Raw genomic sequence first — 21716 nt, 5'->3', positions numbered from 1 at the left:
TGGTGTTGAGTCCTACCTTTTCTACCAACTTTCCCTGAATGGTTCTATTTCTTCATTGAATTCTGTTTCTGGACTTAAAGTCATTTGCCTGTGTTTACAGGGAGAGTAGATATGTATGTAAATGGGGTTGTCTTTGCCACGGTAATATGATCTTCAAAGGCTTGGGCTACAGCCACTTTGCTGCATTCTTTACATAAAATAAATAAAATGTTTGTCTTGGCAAGTTTCTGCCAACAGAGTACTGCAGGGGCCCAGTCCTGCTAATTGCCTTCTGCTCCCACTGAACTGATGGGGCCTGTACACATAAAAAATGAACTTTAGAGTTGCATGGTCCTCAGACAGTTATGTTCATGTTCTACCATTTTGCTCTTTCTTTACTAAGGTAATCTGGAAGTGATCATTGGCTCTTAACTTTTCACAACCATTTGTGTGTGTTAAAATACAGGAGCCCATAGCAGTGGAGGGGGGTAACTGGGTTCCAGTCCAATGTGAAAACCTGTATGTAGGTAGTCCAAAGGGAGTCCTGAGAGTGAGGCATGACTACCTCTTTTTGTAGCTGTTTTTGTCTTTGCTGTTAAAGCTGGTCAGTGTGTGCTGTGTTGTGGGCTAACAAAACAGGAGCTGTTATGGGCAAGGAGGCTGCACAACCCAGGTTTAGGGAGAGGTTTGCTGGGAGAGTATATATATATATGTCAAGAGCAAAGCAGGAAGAGAGTACATCAGTAGTGTGTCATCAGCTTGTACTGCAAGCCCCACCACAGGACAAAATTCTCAATGGAGTGGACCTACACCTCAAAAGAGATCTGAAAAGTGATAAAGAAGTGCACACACAGATGATTGTATTGCAGCTTTTTCTAGCCCCTCAATCTAAAACCTTTCTGTGTTCTGACATTTTCCTGACCTTGGGGCTGTGGAAGATGGAAAGGAACCTCCCACTACTGACTGCCCTTAGCTCGTGTTCTGGTTTTCTAGGAAGGGGTCACATATTGAGGATTACCTAGGCTCCCAGCCCACTGGGTGCTTGCTTGTATCATGACCCCTCAAACATTACTTGGAAGAACTGGGAAGAGGGAACAGTGGCATGGGAGGGATGGAGACAGATGATTTACTGGACTTTTTTTTTTGTAGCTATCAAAGCTACAGTCTTCAAAATACAGCAGCTTTTCTTCAGAGGGTATTAATTGATTTAGTCACTAATGGTACTCTCTGTTTGCCCTGGAAATCAAGAGTGAAGCTGTTTATATCTGTTGAACTATAAGCTGCTGTAACTGAGGGGGTTATTCTTGAAATCCCACTTCCCAGAACCAGCTGGCCCCGGTTTTTTGCTGCTTGAATGTGGAGTACTGTGGTTTATCCAGGCCTCAACTAATCTAGCTGTTTAAGGTAAAAACCAGAGGTGTACAACTATTTAGAAGCTCTAGTGAAATAGCACTAAAGTTGTATCAAAAGGTGTTTAAAAAAACCCCACAAATAAGATGCCTACCATGTGGATAATTTAGCATTTTCATTGTTGTGGAGTGTTCAGACATGGCTCTGAAACAGTTGCCTGCTTTACTCAAGTCAAGAATGCTGCAGCATATTCTCACAATTGCAAGAAGAGAGAGAATTTCAGCAAGGGAGAGTGTGTTAATTATCCACACAAGATGATCACATTCAGTGCTGTGTTTCATGTGTTTTCATATCTGCTGAAGCAAAGCAAGAAGAGTGTTGTGCTGGGGCAGTGTGCATGCATGGCTTAGAGCTGAATAGATGTAAATGGTTAAAAAGGGGTTCTCTGCTAGAGAGGGGAGGGGAAAGTAAGTGTGCATTCCCAAAAAAGTACATTCCCAAAATAAAAAGCTTACATCATGGACCTCTTCAGTTTTCCCACACTTCTTCCCTAATTATTGTCCTGCAGGACAGCTGATCTATTTCAAACAGGAAGCTGTTTACAGATAACACTTGCAACTGTTTTGTCTGATTTGTTGAACTGTCGAAAAGCAAAAGACAACCTCTTTTCAAATTAAAAACTGTCAGACTTCTGTAAACAGCAGCAATGAGGTTCATCTGTGCAGTGTCCCTGCAGGCACAGAGCGTTGTGCAGCTCCCATTCTCTAAGCAGCCATAAGGTAAGAGACTTTTATGCTTTCACTCAGTAAAAACATGTAGAGGAAAATGTCTGAATGTTTGTTAGGGGGCTGCTTTGTATATGGCAAAACATGATTGGCAATACCCAATAGAAGGGGAAGGTAAAGGAAAAAGAGCTCGCTCAAGTCTATTGGATAACATTGGACTTTTTCACTGAGAAACACCCATGTGGGTTAGATCACTGAATGCCAGTTTAGTTGGGTGGGGGGTTGTATTTAAAATGTACAAATGCCATTGGAAGAGCTTGCTTTCCTTTTAGCAGGAAGGACAAAACTGTCTATGAATTTTAACTTTTCCTACAACTGAAACTTATTTTACTTCATTCTTGAGCTGTAATTCCTGGTAACAGTCACAGGCAGTTGTTTGTTTTCCACTTTAAAAAGTGATCTTTTAATACAACTGCAAATCAGAGAATTAAGACTGGCATTGCAGAAGTGAAGGTCCAGTAAAGGCTGGAATTACATGGCTGGATAATTAAGAGCAATCTTGGTGAAAACTAAATCATGTTGGGAGTAGTGCCCTGCATAAATGCTTAGTGAGATATAAGGGTGTAAAGTGATACAAAATCTTGGTCCAAGTGAGGAGGAATATGAGAGTAAGTCATACTGGAGTAAGCAGGAGGGCACATGCCTGCTTTTTAGTCATGAGCTATAAAAACTGGGATTCATAATGGATTTGCAAGTTTCCATTCTCACCTCTATGCATACATGTGTGTTCAGTACAGGCAGTGAAATTTTGGAGGGAAATAATTTTCTGCCAAAATCAAATCACTGTGGAGAACTCAATACATAACTTAACTTATCATACAGAGAAAAAAGAAACTGGACTGGAAATACTATGACTTTGTCTGTTGTAAAATGAATATTCTTTGATTCTTGAGTATTGAAAGATTTTTAAAATATTGCAAATATAAAAATGGTTGCCCTATGTTTTCCTCTCTGTAGCTGAGATCTTTGTATTTAATATCTATGTGATTGTCTACATGATCATGAACATTTAAGGCATTATAGTAATCAGAAAATATAGAGCACACACTGATTTAAAGATCACACAATAATACTCTCCCTAAAATTTTAATGTGTTACTGATGCAGCATAACTAAGGTGTGCCAGTGTTGTAGACAAGAAGTAAGACTTCCAAGCTGAGTATTCCTTTTAAAAATGTTTGGAATATTTTTCATAAAATTCTTAGATGTATCTGTTAAAATAAAATTATTTTTTAAATTAATACATAAAAGATAATGTGTAAGTTAAATTCATAATCAAAATGGTGTTTTAAACATGGCATAGCCCTACAGTCAACAGAGAATTGCTCTGTGGAAGCACACCAGAAGTCTACTGTGTAATTTCTATGTATGTTATGTTCAAGGCTATTTTTTTCTGATTATTTTGAGTGATTTTACACTGTTTCTAAAGCTCTTTTTAGTCATCTCTAAGGCTGTCCAAAAATTCTTGAACCAGAATCCTTTTGAAGTAGGGAGGCTTTTGGCAGAGTAGCTTTTTAAAGAAAAGTGTTAGTTTTCTGGGATAGTTCAGTTCTTTTGTCAAATTATTTTGGCTGAAAACCAGGACAGTTTAGCCAAAAATACTCTCATGGTATCTCTTGGGAAGTGTAATTTGTGCTTTGCACTGCATTTCACTACTGGCTGAACTTCACAGCTGAACCACGCTTCCCGTAAGGCTGTGTGGTCAGGGTCTCACTGGTTCAATTTCCCTTGATGAAAGGAGCCTTAGGGTGTATTTTGGAAAAGTTAGTCTCGTGAAAGAGGCCCAGACTGGGCTCATAAGCATCAGCTGGTTGATAACTTGTTGGCAGCTTCATAAAATTCAAGTGTTTCCTTCTGGTTTGCACGAGCCACAGGCCATCCTGGTTTTCAGCCATGAGAGTAGGACCCTTCAGGAGAGTGTCAGCAGAAGGGTTAAAGCCCTTTGATGTTTTCAGCCATGCAAACACCTGTACGAGGGAGAGAACATTTAATAACATTTCTAAGGCTTTGTTAATGCTTCTGCCAACTTTTAGTACAAAAGTGTTCCATTTTATGTATTTGGAACTGAAAAATGCAAGGGAGTATGGCTAGATTTTAAGATCTTTTAAGAACGCTTAAGTCAAATGGAAAACAATCTACTAGGAGCCTGAAGCTTTAGAAAGAGGTGGTTTTGAAAATCCAGCAAGGTGTCATCTCACCCATCTAAGTGGCTCTTCAAAAAAATCCAGTTGTGGGTCATTTGCCTATAGTTGTATGAGATGTCTGTAGGCAAGAAAAGAACAGAAGTTGGTCTGCTTGAGCACTTCATCAGTGTACCAGTCTCTTAATTTTTCCTTAGGATCTAAGGATCCTTACCTTCTGGGATTATTTGGATGCTGCTTCCTCAAAAGCTTATCAGAATTTTGTTTAAGAGATCCATAGGGTGTCCTAGAGGCCAGGACAGAGCAGTATGACAAATGGTGAGGAGTTGCAGGGTTTACATTGGATTCCTTCTGCACTGAATCATAGAATGGTTTGGGTTGGAAGGAACTTTTAAAGATCTAGTCCAACAGCATGTGAATGAAACATAGACATGAATAAATAGTTTCACAGTGCTGTAAGTTGGAAACCAGACTCCAAACCGAGAACTGGCTATGCTTATGTGCAATATGGAGTGAGTGGAGGAGGGCTAAGTGCTAAAGAAAGTGACTCACCACAGACAAGTGTGTGATGGAGGTGGAAGCTTACCTTGAATTTGTGTGCTGAGTTGTCCTTCAAGCATGGAGATATTGAAAAATGGCTCTGAAAAAAGTGTTTTCTACTGTTCTCTGAAAAACTAGACTCTTTCTACCTAGCTGTCACATAATAACCTGCTGAGACTACTTACCTGGGAAGTAGGAGGTCTAAATGCAGCTCATTGCAGTGCTCCAAACCTCTACCTCCCATCTGCTGGAAAGGTGCCCTTGTAATTAACCAACATAGAAATTCAATGTGCTTGGAGGAGACTGAATGATTTTGGATGTGTTTCCTTGATGGAAATGTGAAGGTGGGAGAAGAGTGTCTTACTATTCTCCTCAGGCATGATGTTGACTATCTCTGGTCTGTACAGTAAGAAAAGCTTAGGCAGTCAAGATTTCTGGTAAAATCACAGGTTTTACCTCTTCTGAATTGTTCTGGATGAATTGTTAGGAGATGGTTTTGGATGCTTTGTTTGAACCTGAGATGAGGCCATAGAGATTGATTCAGAGGTAGTATTACCAGTATTGAACTTAAGCAGCTCTCACTTGGAGGTTTAGGGGTGAAAAATGGTGGAAAAGCATGGAGAGTGGAAAGAATTTGTCTAGTGAAAGATCCCTGCCCATGGCAAAGAGGTTGGAACCAGATGATCTTTAAACTCCTTTCCAACAGAGGCCATGATATGATGTGATATGTCAGAATTGCCTTTTATTTAATTGTAGAGTGTCAAAAAGTCTCTATTGTCATTCTCTACTTTTATGGGTGCTGTACAAAGCCCATAGAGGGGCTTGGTGGGCAGCTGGTATCCAGCCAAGGCCAACCCACCATGTCTGACAGACAGACTGTCTCACAAGAAACTGTACTTAAATGTGTACTTGCCTATTTACACTTCATGTAAATGTACAACTGATTGCATTCACAGTGTTCCTTGATTTTAGGGAAGATGACATTAAACATTGCAGCTACAGTCCTGAGTACATGGACAGGTATAGACAGATGCCTCTGTATCTTTTTGGCAGCACTGAGTAACTATGGCAAATCTTGGTTTTGTGTTCATTGTTCATTTTCTTAGGTAAAGTGGCTGAAGTTGGGATTTCAGGTCAGTGTACTCTTTAACACTGAAGCCTTTTATTTTATTGGTATCTGCACAATCAGAGCAGTAGCATTAGTTTTTGCTTCTGTAAGTGCCCTATAAATTCTGAACAGACAAACGTGGTGGTTCAAGTGATCACTGCTTAGCTGTTCTGCAGCTTCTTAATTGGTGCACAGCTGCCCTCTGGTCATTTTCTAGCTGTGTGAAAGGTACATCTGCTGCTATGTTAGAGAATTTGCTGAGTACCAAAGCAGGTGGAAATGCCAGTAGTTATCACTTACTTAACATATCTTGTTATATTATTACCCAGAATTGTGCATTATTAAAATACAGAAATCTCTCAGGGCAGTTGGTTAGATGGAAGGACTTTAATGAAAAAATTTCAAAGGAGGTTGTCATCCTCAAGAATCTTTTGGTAGCAGAAGCATCATGGAATACAGTTAAGGGAAGTAACACCTTCAGTTTATATGAATTCAGATAAACATCCTTGCTTGCAAATTGTGTTCTACAGAGTCTATCTGTTTCCTTCTGAATTCATATGTCTTTTTTCAAAATGAGATGAGATTATCAAAAGCATCTGAAACTGTAAGCAATCCCTTGTATCCCTCAGATTTTAAAAATATTTGTCAACCATTGCATGGTAAAGTATTTTGAATGCATGTGTTGTGGTATGTGCAAAAACTGCTCTGGGAGGTTGTGCCACTCAAAGATATATTTCAGCTGGGTTGCTTTTGGCAATAGCTTTTACATTGGATCATGATTATTGCCAATGATTAGACTGATTAGTGAGAGTCTGCTTTAGCATACTAGTGTAAGAAGACTTTGACTTCTGAGAACTTTGTTAATGTCATGTTATGTGCAGGAATTGAGTGCCTTTGTGCGTGCTTCAACTAAGTCACATCAGACACATAGAAACCTGTTTATTTTTCCACTTCATTTTGCTTCTACAACCATATATTTTCTATTAATGTGGGCAGCTATTCTGATAAGTTCCCCTTTCTTTTTCCTTCTTTCCCTTATTTGTATTTGGAAAGGTGTGTCAGAGCTCTAAGAATAAAAGGACATTGGGTAGTACTGTTGCTATCAAGATCACCTGACACTTGTCCACTGAAGATATTATAGAATCACAGAATGACCTGGATTGGAAAGGACTTTTATAATCATCTAGTTCCAATGCTCCTGCCATTGACAAGGACATCTTCCACTGCACCAGGTTGCTCAAAGCCTCATCCAGTCTGGCCTTGAACACTTCCAGGGATGGAGCATCCACAGCTTCCCTGGGCAGCCTTGTTCCAGTGCCTCACCACCCTGACAGTAAAGAATATCTTCCCAGTGTCAAATCTAAACCTACTTTCAGTGTGAACCCATTCACTATAGTCCTGTCACTATATGCTCTTGTAGAAAGTCTTTCCACATCTTTCTTTTAGGCTCCTTTTATGTACTGGAAGGCTGCAATTAGAGGACTCTGAAGCCTTCTCCAGGAATTGCAAATTGCTCAGCCTTTCCTTGTAGCAGAGGTGCTTCATCCCTCTGACCATCTTGGTGGCCTCCTCTGGGCTCGCTCCAGCAGCTCCATGTCCTTTGGGTGCTGGGACCCCAGGGCTGATGCAGCTCTGCAGTGGGGTCTGAGCAGAGCAGAGGGGCAGAATCCCCTCCCCAGGCTGCCTTTGGCCAGCCCAGGACACCTTTGGCTCTCTGGGCTGCAAGGGCACATGGCTGGGTCATGCCCAGCCCCTCACCCCCTGCACCCCAAATCCTTCTCAGCAGGGCTGCTCTGGATCTGTTCATCCCCAGCCTGTCTTGGTACTGGGGATTGCCCTGACCCAGCTGCAGCACCTTGCACTTGGTTTTGTTAAACCTCATGAGATTCTCAGGGGCCATTTCTCCAGCCTGTCCAGGTGCCTCTGGATGGCATCCTGTCCTTCAGGAGGGTCACTGCACCACTCAGCTTGGTGTCATCTGCAAATCTGCTGGGGATGCACTTGATCCCTTCATCCGTGCTATTAATGATGATATAACTTACACTGGCTCCAGTGCAGACCCCTGAGGGACACCACTTATCACTGATGTCCATTGGGACACTCAGCTGTTGGCCACCACTCTCAAGATGTGATTGTCCAATCACTTTCTTGTCCATCTAACACTGCACCCATCAAATCCATCTCTCTCCAATTTAGCAAGAAGATGTTGTGGGGCACCATGTCAAAGGCTTTTCAGAAGGCCAGATAAATGACATCTGTAGCCCTTGCTTTTCCACTGATGTAGTCACATATAGGATCACATGTAGAGTGTTAGTTGATCTCTCAACCTGAAAGTAAAAATAACCTTTTGTTGAAACAGCATTGACACTGTCCCAGTTCAAATGCAAGATTTTGATTATGAATGCTTATGTACCACAGCGTTTTGTTATATTAAGGACATCACTCCAAGAAACACATCCTTGTCATTTGAGGATAACACTCTTGGATCCTTTCCATAACTCTTGGTGGCTTGCATGCTAGTACAAAATGCCTGATGTCGTTGTATTTCCTATGTCCTGTATCTTTTGCTGGTTATTATTTTCCATTGCAGCCTGGTATTTTGCCATATCTTTCCTTCTTTTAAAATATTCCCACTCTAATTATGTGCTGGGTTGTTTTTTTTTTGGTTTTGGAGGTGGGTTTTTTTTGTGGTTTTTTGGTCTGTGTGTGTTTTTTGTTTGGTTTTGTTTGTTGTTTTGGTTTAGGGGTTTTTGTTGTTTGTTCATTTGTTTGTCTGGTAATTTAGTCCCTTGAATTCTTTCACTCATGCATCTTTCTGTTTTCTGTATGCTGATGGCATGCAATGGCACAGTTTAGTAACACACATCTCAGCTGCTGCCAAGGGCATTCCCTTCCTTGGCTGGCATAATTTTCACAGGAATTATGGCCATTTTATCCTTGCCAGGAACCAAGGAACTAAATCAACTGAAAAATGACATTACAAGCAGAAAAATATCTTAGTGCTGGAATAGCAGCCTGTGCTAGCTGGGATCAGCTGGCCATTGGTGACAGTACAGAGAAGTGTGTGACTGCATCAGGAAGCCAGGCTGCTGTTATCCCTCCTGTAGATTGATTTAGCTAATTAGCAATGATGGGACACCCTCACCTAATTTTACATACCTGCAAGGCTGAACTGGTGATACTAGGCATTGAATAGGTATGTCCAGAGTCAATTACTGGTTCTGTTCTGTATTGGGATAAAATGAATCCTTGTGCTAAGGTGCCTTTCTCTGACTTGGTTATACAGAGTGCTCAGGATGACTTTCTCAGACTGACCTCCTAAGCCAGAACAGTTAAATTTCCACCAAGAGTCTGTTTAAAACTTACCTCTGCTAGCTTGGGCTCGAGACCTAAGCAGAGTTGTCCTGATAAACAGGCATCTGCTAATGGCAGCTCTGTCTTGTGGTTCCCTTTTTGAAGTGTCATACTTGCAGCATTGGGAAGAACTGGGCAGCAGTCAAGTGGCTTCCCTTTATTCTTAGGATGTCTTTTAAATGTAGTTGTCTTATCTAATGTGTAAGAAAAGGGGGTCAAAAGCTGTTTCTGCTCTTTCTTGTTTTTTCTCCTTGATGAGGAGTAGGATATTGTGACAACCAAAAGCAAACCTTTTTCCTGTCCCCTTGCCCTCTGGGAGGGTGCCATTGCTCCTCTGTCCTTTCTCTGCTACTCTCCCCTGTCAGACCTCTGCTTTTTCACTTTTGCTGTATGTCAGCTAGTAGTCTGTATCCTACATCTTGTCTTTATTCTTCCTCTAACCTCATAAACTGCTTTTCTTAGATTTTATCTTCTCTCTGGATATTCCTGACCTGTCCCTGTGTTTATACATGACTCAACTGTGGGACATAAAACCAGAAATCAGAATTACTCATTTTACCTAGTTTTAGTCTAGTGTCCTACCACTAGGCTTGAGCTGGCTTCATCATCAGGTTTCTTCTCTGCTTCCTTTCATCCTTTATTGTAGCATGCCTGAGTGTTATTGATTTCACTTGCTGTGTCCATCCAATGTGAGCAATTACTGTCTTGGGGGACTGGAGCTGTGTGTTTCAATCCTTTTAAGTTAAGGATGTTTCACAATTGTTACTTCACACCCTTTAGGTCAATAGGTGAGTGACATTTCTGTTGTGCAAAAGGCAGGTGACACTTCTGGCATGGCTAGGATGATTGGATGGGGTCTTGATACACTTTTCTGCCTCTCTCTACACCTCCCAAAATATAGCTGCAGGACTGGGACAACCCCCTCCCAGGGTTAGTTTCCTCTTGAGCCTGTTCAGTGCCTGCAAGGAGACAATAGTCAGGCCCACCCAGGAAAACTTCCAAGAGTGAGAATATGTTACAAAGTGTAAGTTGGTAAGAGTGGGCATAGTATTGCACATATGTCCCAACTTCTGCAGTTAGTCTTAAGCCTCTGTGGATGGGAAGGGCTGAAAAGCCATGCCTTAAAGCTTCATAAAGAAAATTACAAATGCATTTTAAATTCACATTATGTATTTATTCATGTAAGTACATGTTCCCTGAAGCATTTTTCACATCATTCACTGATTCTTGGTGAATTCTTGGTTTTTTATTTCCTACAGGTAGCCATGTGGGGGTAGTATGAGGTAAATGCTTAGTAGGAGTGGGAATGAACTGTGATATTTTAGACCCAGGTTTTAGAAGACCTGATACTTAATCAGAGCCCTGAACACTTTTTCTTTTCCTTTATTTTTTTCTTTTTTTGTTTTATTTTTTGGTGGTTAAGAATACCAATAGTTTGATCTGACATATAACAATGATGGCACCCAAAATCACAAACTATTTTTGTAAAATATAGCTGAAGGCAAAAGACATCTTGTGATCTAGTAGGGACTTTGATTGAAACATTGCATGAGAAATTCTGTTCAGTATTTCTAGTTGTCTCTGACCACCAACTTACATAAAAATAAAAATGCACTTGAGTGTTATTTCTACAAAATAGTCCATAGATTGTCTAAAAACCCATAGAGAACTATTGTGAAAAATTTGGCACTCAGGTCCCATGTCCTTCTAGTTAAAAGTTTTGAAAACTTGCCCCTTTCTGGCATTGTTTCATCTCACTCTTACTTAAGCCCTGTTTTTATATTTTCAGTACAGATGACAGTAAGTTAATTCTAACATGAACTCATTGACTTCAGCAGAACAATATGAGGAAGAAATTTGTCCCAATTTTTAAAAACATTCTTCTTGATGAAAACTGGGACTACTATACCTACATCTGGTAAGGGCATCTATGTTGACAAGCTAATCATACCTTATACCTCACAAACATCCTCTGATGAAATGGCTCTGTTGTGCCAGTATTAAATGTACTTTGAGGAGTAACCAAGGACTTACTATCAGTTTGGTTTTCAGGTAATGCTAGCTTCACCTAGCATAAAATCAGCTTAAACTCACTCTTTTGTCCTCTACAGCAAACCTTGCTGTTCTTCAGCATCATCAGGAGCTGAAATGTGTAATGTCTCTGCTTTATGCTACTCCATGCTCCATAGATTTCACAGAGACTTGGTAACCACAGCAGTTATGGTCCTCATTTTTGCAATTCTACAGTATTAATATTTAGGGATTTTTTTTTCAGTCTTTCAAGTCCATTGCTTTAACCTTTAAATCAACACATAGGATTTAACTTGGAAGCATTGCAATGTTATGATAATGATCACCCAATGCTTAAGCAGCTTTGTAATTGATTCAGATTTTTATAATCTAGCTGAATGGCAAATGTTTGATTACCCAAGGTAAAGTGCAAGGGAACTGGGAGGACAAATGAGAAAATGCTTAGATAAAATACAAGCATAGCTGCACTAATCATCTGTAGGTTAGGAAGATTATTAAAGCTGTAATGGAGAAAGATGAGGTCAGTGACACAGGTTTCATCTCCAATGTGAAAGGCTTCTTCCCCAGGGAATGACCCACATCCCTTGGGCCATGGGGTGAAACCCAGCTTGTGTCAACAGTGCTGGAGGCTTGTCCTTTCTGCTTCTCCCTGCTTCCCCCAGAAACCTGTCCCTGGTCTGCAATGGGTACTGGTGGTAGCCCTGGGACTTGATATTTTTTTGGCCTTTTATCTGTTCAAAATGTTTGAAATAGCATGAGGGCTGTGTCACAGCCTCCTGTTTTGTGGGCATGATTTGATGATGTGTTGCATCTCCTAGAATTCAGCTTAGGGCCTGCAGGTGCTTGAGGATGCATGAGCCAGGGAAGTGTTGAGATGTGGATGACAAGGACTTGAAAAGTCAGGGGAGTGAAAACTGTTGAAAGTTATTGCTGTATCTGTAGTGCTGACTCAAACTGGTGTGGGAAAGTCACTCACCAAATGTGGCTGTGGCTCTGCAGATATGTCTGTACCAGAAGCATACTCAATTCAGAATATGGATAATTCAGATCAGATACCTGAGAATGAAGTATAGTTTTGAAAACAACAGCAAAAAAAAAGAAAAAAATCGTTGCATGAAAACTACTCAGTGATTTAAAACCAGCTGAAAGATGAGACCTATAGGATTATACAGAGGATTATAGTTACTCTGTAGCTGTTGGCTGGCTGAGCATTAATGCCAGTGAGCATCATTTGTCTTCTGCATTTTTCATCCATTTGGTTTCAGCCCGGCAGATCATCTGTGTTGTTTCTTCTAGGTCCAAAATAGTGGTTTGGAATTAGCCACTGGCACTTGTGGAGCCACTGGTAGATACAGGGACTTCATGCATGAGGCATTAGCTGGCTCAGTGATCTCATCCAGAGCTGGGGGAAGTGTGGGAACTCAGTGAGTGCCAACTGGCCTGGCTTGTCCTGCAGCAGTTTTGAGTGAGCCTGTGGGGCCTTTGGGATTCTCCAGTGACCTCTCAAGGACTTGTCATCTGAAGCTTGGCTTGAGAAACCTCTTCTCTCTTGGCGACCGAGGCAGATTTCCTAAAGCTGAGAGGTCTCAAAAGTTGTTTTGAAATTATTGTGCTGGTTGCATTGATATGTTTTCATTTCTAATGGAAATAGAGGCACTTCATTAATTTTTATTTTGTAAGTAAATGCTGCTTTTTTTCTTCTAATTTTTTCCCAATACTTTCAGCTTTCACTGATTTAGTGGCTGCTGTTAATGGCCATAAATTTGACCTTTGATCCCTGCATAGGCAGTGAGAAAATATTAATACTTTTACAAGTGCTGAACATGTCTAGATTTCTCTTTGGCATTGATTTTACTGATGCTGAAGAATCTCCAAATATCAGGGCCAAAATAATGTTTGAAAAAACAGGCTGGTCCTTCTTTATCTGAGGACTAGTTTCAGTGGGATTTAGATTTTTTTAAATGGCTTTATGCACAGATGCAAGCCCATTTATGCATATGCAAACCCATGGAAGGGCTTGAAAGTAGGTCAAAAATGCAAGAAATTTTGTAGGATTTTAAAGTGAAAGGTACTGCTGTAGCACATACCTGGAGATCAAACTGTTATTTCAATCATTGAAAGAAATTTTAGCTGCAGAAGGTTTCTTTTGAAAGCAGGGAGAGATGGATAAAATTATATACGAAGTGCTTTTGGCTTGATTTCTACTCTTAATGTGTCCCTTTACTGCAGCCACAGATTCTCTAAAGTATTTAATGTGCAACCTCTTCAGAGATTCCTTCTGTTAGTGGCTCTTCTCAGACCAAGATAATTTCCCTGAGTATTCTTACGGATCTGGGTATTATTACCTGAATGATACTAAATAAACTCCTTTTTCTAAATCAGGTGCATTTCCTCTGTGAGTTGAACTAATACGAGGTAGGGTAGGGTTGCATCCCCTCTGTCTCTGAGACATGTAAGCCCAACAGCAGACAGCAGGGAATGTGCTGAAGCTTTGTTGGAGATTTTGTTTTCCCCAAAAAATCCTTCATATGTGGCTGCTGAGCAGAGCCAAGAAGCAGCCTTGACAGTTCTCTGCTGCTTGATGTCTGTCTCATCTCTGAGCTGTGTAGGAGTTTGCAAAGGCAGATTAATATTTAACATACCTGGAGCCTTTGATCTTTCAGTTCATTTAGATGTATCCAGACATCTAAATCCTCATAAAATGCAGACAGAGATGATGTTGATTTTTAGTCACTAATCCAGAGACTGGAGAACCATCGTAATTTCAATTTCTTCTTCCATCTCAGGCCATTTCATTCTACTCTCCAATTTGTCCATCAAAAATCCTTATCACCAGTCTGCCAGGTGCTCATGCTGGAACTGCCTAATTTCCAGGCTTTTCAGCTGGGTATCTGAACCACTTGGCTTGAAAGCCTCTTTGTCTGATCTTCTGAATCCTGAAGTGCTCCCACCACATAAAGAAGGTGGGATATGCTGTCTAGGATGTCCTGCAGGCTGGTGACCAGGTGTTCTCCTGGGGTGTAGGGTGGGTCCTGCAGGTTGAGGCAGGTAGGACCCACATCCTCTTTTTGCTCAGCCTGCAAACCCTGTGCCTAAAGGGTGGCAGCTGCTGAGGGTGTCTGAAAGTGACTTCCAGGCACATCCTTCTGGCTGGCTGAGGCAACCACAACTCACTGCTTTCCTCCACAAGGGAGCACTTATTTCACATGGTAAATCGTGTTCCTGCCAGGGACCCCTTCATTTTTCAGTCAACCAGTACTGATGATTCAAATGCCAAGACTGTCTTAAAAACCTTTAAAGATCTGGAAAAACACTCTTTTCCTTAACCTTTCTTATTGACTTTCATTGCTCCCTCTTCCTTGCTGACTGTTGTGAATCAGAGAAAGAAAAAAGAGGCAGGACTGTCCACTGTGGACAAATTTCCTGGGGTTAGGAATCTCCTTCTGGTGAGTGTAGCCAGATTCAAGCTTAATGTTTCTGAAGTGATTTTAGTATGCACGTGAGGATATTCTGGAGAGAAGTGCTCTCACAGAAATTGATATTTCAAAACTATCTCAAGACTGGTGGTCAAATAGTTTGCTTAACTTTAGAAAATACCTGTAAAGTAGCTGGTGACCTGACCTGGTTTCTAATGCTTGTGGCTCCCTTGTGCATAGGCAAGGGAGGCTGTAGCCCAGAAAAATAGAGTTCAGCAATATGGCAAATGTTTTCCTGCTGATTTTATCTGTCAGAGCACTGGGGAGCTGGCCTGGTTGCTGCTTCTCAATGGCATCCAAATTTCCATTACTTTTCCTCCCTGACTATTGCAGCTCTTTATGTCCACCTTTATCAAAGAATCATAGAAAGGCTTGGGTTGGAAGGGACCCTAAAGATCTTCTAATTCCAACCACCTGCCATGTGCAGGGCATCTTCTGCTAGACCAGATTGCTCAGGGTCCTCTGCAATCTGGCCTTGAACACTTCCAGGGATGGGGCATCCATAACTTCTCTGGGCAACAGGTTCTATCTCATCTAAATATCTCTTCTTTCAGTTTAAAGCCATTCTTCCTTGTCCTATCACTCTTTGTCTATGTAAAAAGTCACTCTCCCTCTTTTTTCATAAACCCACTTTAAGTACTGGAAGGGCCCAGTGATGTTTCCCCTGAGATTTCTTTTCTCCAGGCTGAACAGCTGCAACTCTCAGCCTGTTTATGTAGGAGTGATGGTCCAACCCTCTGATCATCTTTGTGACCCTCCTCTGGACACATTTTTACAGATCCATGCATGGCTTTATGATGTGCCTTCTCCTTTAGCTCTTGTTCTTCATCCTTGGGTGGCAAAATCAACTTTGCCCTGTACTCTTGAGAAGCCTCAAGTGATAATTGCTGCAATGGTTGGTAAAGCTTGTCTATGGAGTATTTTATGCCTGACCCATTATAGGACTGCCGCATCCATGGACACTACATTCCATGACAGATTGTGGAAATCCTCAGATAGTCCCATTTCTCCTTTGGCCCATGGGAAGATCACCCATCATTAACCAGGATTACCTTTTCCCTAGGGTTTCCTGCCCTACTGTAGCCCATTAGACTATGACTGTATTGAGATCTCTTGACCCAAGAGCTTTTCCCAATTCTAAGCATAGATACCACCTTTTAGGGTGTGGTCCTCCAGCTGCTGGTCTCTCTCCTTTGGGGAGAAATCTGGGGAAAAGATTTGGATCAAAAGGGACTCATAGCAATACAAGTCTTTGCACCAGGTCTGGATGATCAGTAAGAACTTAGGGGTGTGTTTTGGCATCCCCCTGTCCTGCAATAGATGGCAGTGGCAATAGTGGATGTGGCAATAGATGGTGTAGCAAGGGGGTTGTGAGGCAGGGAAACCTGGCCTGTAGCTCACACAGTGCCCTCCACACATGAGGAAGGAGACAAAGTCTGCTCCCATCAGATTCCCTTGCTATGGTCTCCTAGGGGATAATGGAAGCACAAACTGTAGTAATTCAGAGGGACAATTTATTCCCTCAACTCCAAAGTCATCTACTTGGCCTTGCTGCTAAGGTATCTGTTATGCCAGTTAATACCTTCAGGCCATCTCAAAAATAACAATTCCACTCTCCTAGATCCCCAATATGTTGAGGCATACAGACCCACATACTGGTCCCACACCTGTGCCTAATCTTAGCTGACTTATTTTTGAAGGGATTCAGGGAGTGAAAATTAATACAGCTCAATCTTCTTGCTCTAGATGTAAAATGCACATGTCCTTATGGTGGCTATAAAAGATGATAAAAAACCTATTATGACTTTCACCTTATTTGTGTAGTACAGAGCTCTGGTTAAGGACAGACTGAAAAAAACATATCAGAAATACATAAATAACACTTTTGTCAAGGTATTCTTACAGGCCCCCTAAATACTGTCTTTTGACAGTTCTTTCACACACACTCCATTTCTGTTTGGTTGTTTTCTGAGACATCTCTTCACAGTCTAATTTCAGGCAAGCCATTTCACTTGTCAGCTTAGACTAGGATATGTTTCAAAGGTGATTCTCTTCAGGAGTTATTGAAGACTCTGATTCAACTTTATTGAATGATAGAGTGAAATATTACCTGCCTCCCACCCTCAATGACTTATACGAGGGCTATTTTATCAGACAATTTGCTTGGGCACAATTCCAGTGCTCAGGTAGATGGGAAGTGAACTTTCAGGCCTCTGAGTTGGTCTCATCTGTTACTGAATTGCCTCTTTAAAGCAGAATCCACTCTAAGTGGGAATTTAGTACTGACAACTTCCAGGGCAAGGCCAGATGGCCAAGAAGGCCAATGACATCCTGTCCTTTATCAGCAATGGTGTGGCCAGCAGGACCAGGGCAGGGATTTTCCCCTGTACTTGGCACTGGTGAGTTTACACCTCATAACCTGTGTACAGTTCTGGGCCCTCACTACAAGAAGGACATGGAGGTGCTGAGCATGTCCAGAGAAGGACAGCAGAGCTGGTGAAGGGTCTGGAGCACAAGTCCCATGAGGAATGGAGTTTAGAGAAAAGGACGTGCAGGGGAGACCTTGTTGATCTTTACAATTACTCAAAAGGAGTTGTAGCCAGGGTGGAGATGGTGTTTTTTCCCAGGTTACAAGGAATAGGACAGGAAGAAATGGCCTCAAGTTGTGCCAGAGGGAGTTCAGATTGTATATAGGAAAAAAATATTTCATGGAAAGGGTTGTCCAGCACTGGAACAAGCTGCTCAGGCAAGCAGTTGAGTCACCATCCCTGGACTTATTTCAAAGATATATAGATGTGGCACTTGGGAACATGGCTTAGTGCTGGACTTGGCAGTCCTGGGTTAATGATTTGCTGATGATCTTAGAGGCTTTTTCCAGTCTAAGTAATTCTGTGATTCTAAGACTGCATGCTGTATCATCTCCCTTCACCTTTCCAGATTGCTCCTTCAATGAGAAATTATGAACAAAGAATTGCCTATTATTAGCATTGTTTAATCTCCTTCTTGTTTAATTAAATTTCTCCTGAGCTTTATCCCATCCAGTCTAACATCAAGAAAACCTGTTAAATGTGCTGCTGCCTGTTTCATGTGTGTTTGAGGAACACATAACCTGCTTGGAGGTGCTGCACATGTGCTGCTCAAGCAGTGTGGTTATGGCACACAAATATATACTGTGATGGTAGTGGGATGCTGCATGTGCTCAGAAACTGTTGAAAGCCTTTGGAATTCTTATAACTGTTTATTCATTCTTTTGTTTAGGAGTCAGTGACCTGTAAGTGCTCATTATGAAGAGAGATCTGGTTTTCTTGGTGACTCTAATTAGCCTTGCCTTCCTGTCACTGCTAAGATCTGGATATCCTCAACACATTGCAGAGGAGTCGTGCTCTGTTCAGATTCTTGTTCCAGGCCTCAAAGGTAATGTGAAAGCCAGCTCCATTATTCAAATATTAATCTTTTTCTTCTAAATGACAGTTAAAACTGCACAACTGACAGTTTTAACAGAGACAAAGAAGGTGCCTCTCAGTTGTCCTCTTATTTGCCCCTGTCTGAAGCCTCCTTGAAAATGGAGTTTTAAGGTCCATAAGTTGAAATTAAATTGTGAAGAGAATGCAGGCCACTTTCCCAGATTTGCTTGTGATCACTAGTGCTTGCTACTCTTATACATTGCCTGGTTGTTCTCTCTGTTTATACTGAGCACTGGTACACATACCCAAAAACTGTAAAATCAGGCCCTACTTTATAACTGGAGATATTTCATTTCCATTTTGCAATGTAATACAAATTATTTTGTGTTTTGTTGTCTTTTGTTTTCTTTTGATCTTTTAAAAGCTCAAATACCTCATAAAAGAAAGCAAACATTAGTTAAGTTTTTGGCATTTTTATAGTTTTTGTGGAAAAAGGCAATATTTTTACAGAATATTCCCTGAAACTCCTGCCCAAAGTAGGTGGTATAATAAATTATTGGTCTTTTCATAGGAAATAATCTTGCATAAGAAATCAACCACTGGGAAGAATTAGCATTTTAAAGCAACAGCATCTATTATGGTTGTTGAAATTTCAGCCCTGATTAGTCAATAACAATAATTCCCCTTGTGGGTGCTATGACATTTCTGTTGAAATATAACACTTTTGAACATGGGGAAATACATTTTAACTAAGGACGAAAAAAAAGGTATGAAAACCACAGTTTATCATCAACAATAATAATAAAAAAACCCAAACATTGTTTAAGAACCACAGAACAAATCTTTCAGTTTTTCTTGTAGTTATGCCTCATAGTGTCACAAAACCCACCTAACCAGAACTGGTGCCATTAATCTTATCTCCACAAATCTGGGCTTTCCTGAGTTGCCTGAGGGCCACATGGACTGCAGGCATTGTCTGTTCTGGGTGACTGATGGGAAGGGTGAGGCTCAGTTCTGTTCTGCAGCTGTTCACACAGCTAAATGTGAGCCAAGCTGGGCCACGGGTTTGGCTGGGTGTAAACTGCCCTCTCCAAACATTGCCCAGTTTGTGTGTGCTGCCCTTTGCTTGAGGCAAGAGAACTGGGTTACAGGGATGTGGCTGTGCTTGGCCAATTTGCTTTAAGAATATTATTATTTTTAAAGAGTTATTACTATTATTATTATTATTATTATAACCTTGGATGCCTGAACTCAACCAAAAGTTGGTTTTTTTTCTATTTACTTCAATAAGTGGCTTTGATTTTAATAATATTTAGACCTTCTGCAGATGTTCTAATTACACAGGACAACACTTTATCCAGGCCTGCTGAAGTTTGACTAAGTCTTGAGTCAAGTTGTTTAATTTGTTTGATATGTTTACTGTGTAAGAGGCATAAGATAGTCTGCTAATGTGACTAAGAGGAGAATACAGCCAAATTAAACAAATTTGCATGAAATACCAGCCAAAGAGTCAGACTCCACAGCCCTAAGCTCTGAAAATATTTTTCATATCAAAGAAGTTGATGAGTTTTTGACTTCTTTGCATTGGTTTCCTTATTTTTCTAATTGGTCAAAATTAGCATCCATGATTACCATGTTAGTGCAAGAATCGTTATTATCATTAATAATAATGATCCTTGCATTAAAGGATCCATGCAGCAGAGGTTTTTGGGGTGTGTTTTTAGGGTGTGCAGGACCCTTTGGCCAAAGACAATTTTGAGCTTGGAAACCAGAGAAATGCCTGAAATCACTATGTGCTAATGATTTCACTTAGTTTAATAAGATATAAGCCTTGCAAAATTGAGAGAGACTGATGCACAAATTCAGTGAAGCACAAAATGGCCTGTTAATGTGAAATCCCCAAAAAGCTTTCAATGCTCCAGCTATGCTCAGAGAGGTGGTGATGAGATACTGCTGTCCCCTGCTGGCACAACTCCAACCCTTTTCACTGGCCAAGGCTTCCTTGAAACTGAGCACACGTGTGGCCATGTGCCCAAATTTCAGCTCCTGTGCAGCAGGATTTGCTCACTGCAGCTTTTAGATCTGCACCATCTCCTCCTCTGCTGGGATGCCAGCAACATTTCCAGTGGTGGAGAATTGAGTGCCACATTGCTGCTGGGCATGGCTCTGGCAGAATTTGGGAAAAACAGGCACAAGGGGAAAATGCAAGAAATGAGGGAGGCCATGGGATATGTGAGTGGCAGAGGATAGACACTTAAGAGATGATGCAAGAAGTGGAACCCAAATGGGGTGAAGAAGAAGGAGAAAGTCATCAGGGGAAAGTATGCAAAAGCAGGGAGTATAAAGGAGGAATATTAGAAGAACAGAAAGAGAAAATAGGGAAAAAACAAAGGAAGAAGAGCTCAAGAATGAGACTGAATGGAGAGACTGGAAATTAAATAAACATAAAATGACACAAAATGAATTAAGATCCTACAGAGCTAAAGAGAAAATCAGACGGGGCATGATATGAGAATGGAGGTGGAAAAGGAAGAGGAAGAAACCCAGTAAAGACATCAATAATAGGAAAAGCACTAATGAGATTAAGGTCGATAGCTTAGGTCTTAGAGATCAGTTTTAGTGGTTTTTTTGTTTTGGTTTTGTTTTTTTTTTTTTGGTTTGGTTATTGTTTTGAGTATTTTTGTATGTTTGGGGCATTTTTGTTTTGGTTTGTTTTTTTTTTTTTGTGGATTTTTAGCTTGTTTGTCTTTTGTAGTTATTTTGGTAAGCTTTTTTTAGTGAGCAGGTTTCAGTGGGTTGGTTATTTTTTTAACTCAGGAGCATGAAGGAATAAGATGAAAAGTGTAGGGGAAAAACCACAGCTCTGAGAATGCAGATGTCAGACTGAACTGTGTTTTAGAAAGCCAGCAATATTAATAATAAGATAAGTGTGCTGTGTGTGTAAAAGCATTGGATGATGAAGCCTCGCGACACAGCTCACTCATATTCTTCCTGAAGTCCAGTGTCTTTTGATAGGCACATGAAATTGAAGTTATTACTATTGTGGGGGGAAAAAAATGCAGAAAAATCTTTCAAAGCTTAAATTCTTAGTTTGCCATATTGTTTTGTCTCCCTTCTAGAGTGTAAAGCAGGAGTTGTCTTAATAGTCTCAATGATGTTCATTACATAAAAAAGTGAATGCTACATTAAAAAACCCAATTTTTTAACTCCCACACTTGGTGCATCTACTCATTTGGGGAATATGAGTAATGGAAAGAAGTTATCACCAGCCAGGAATGCTTAATAGCTCACATATTTGTGTGCTATTTTCATTGCACATTGTAGATGGTACATGTAGAGGGTAGGAAGTTGCAAATATCAATATAGACAAATCCTATCCCAAAGAATTCATAAAAGGAGGCAAATCAACAGCAGTTTTAAGACATGTAGTCTGAATTAAGAAATATCTCTTCCAGAGATTATGTAGGAAGAACCTGTAGTAGTGTCAGGGTCTGATACCCATAATCCTACCACAGCTCACATTGGTGGCAGGGCTAAATTTCTTCTAGG

General features: G+C 40.8%; 2 protein-coding genes across 3 annotated transcripts in view; one reads left to right on the top strand and one right to left on the bottom strand.

Annotated features, from left to right (window-relative positions):
• Positions 1–21716, bottom strand: part of EIPR1 (EARP complex and GARP complex interacting protein 1) — a 242999-nt gene that overhangs the window by 162605 nt on the left and 58678 nt on the right. The gene's annotated exons all lie outside the window — the stretch shown is intronic.
• COLEC11 (collectin subfamily member 11) overlaps positions 1871–21716 on the top strand; it is a 36976-nt gene continuing 17130 nt past the window's right edge. For both annotated transcript variants that reach the window (XM_079298459.1, XM_079298458.1), the window contains exons 1-2: positions 1871–2108; positions 18022–18177. In XM_079298459.1, the coding sequence (XP_079154585.1) occupies positions 18048–18177 (130 nt within the window). In that variant the 5' untranslated portion in view covers positions 1871–2108; positions 18022–18047. The remainder of the gene's footprint in view (positions 2109–18021; positions 18178–21716) is intronic.

This window comes from Erithacus rubecula (assembly GCF_903797595.1).
Source record: "Erithacus rubecula genome assembly, chromosome: 2".
NCBI lineage: Eukaryota > Metazoa > Chordata > Aves > Passeriformes > Muscicapidae > Erithacus > Erithacus rubecula.
The sequence above is the reverse complement of the archived record's forward strand: the minus strand, read 5'-3'. Positions and strand labels throughout refer to the sequence as shown.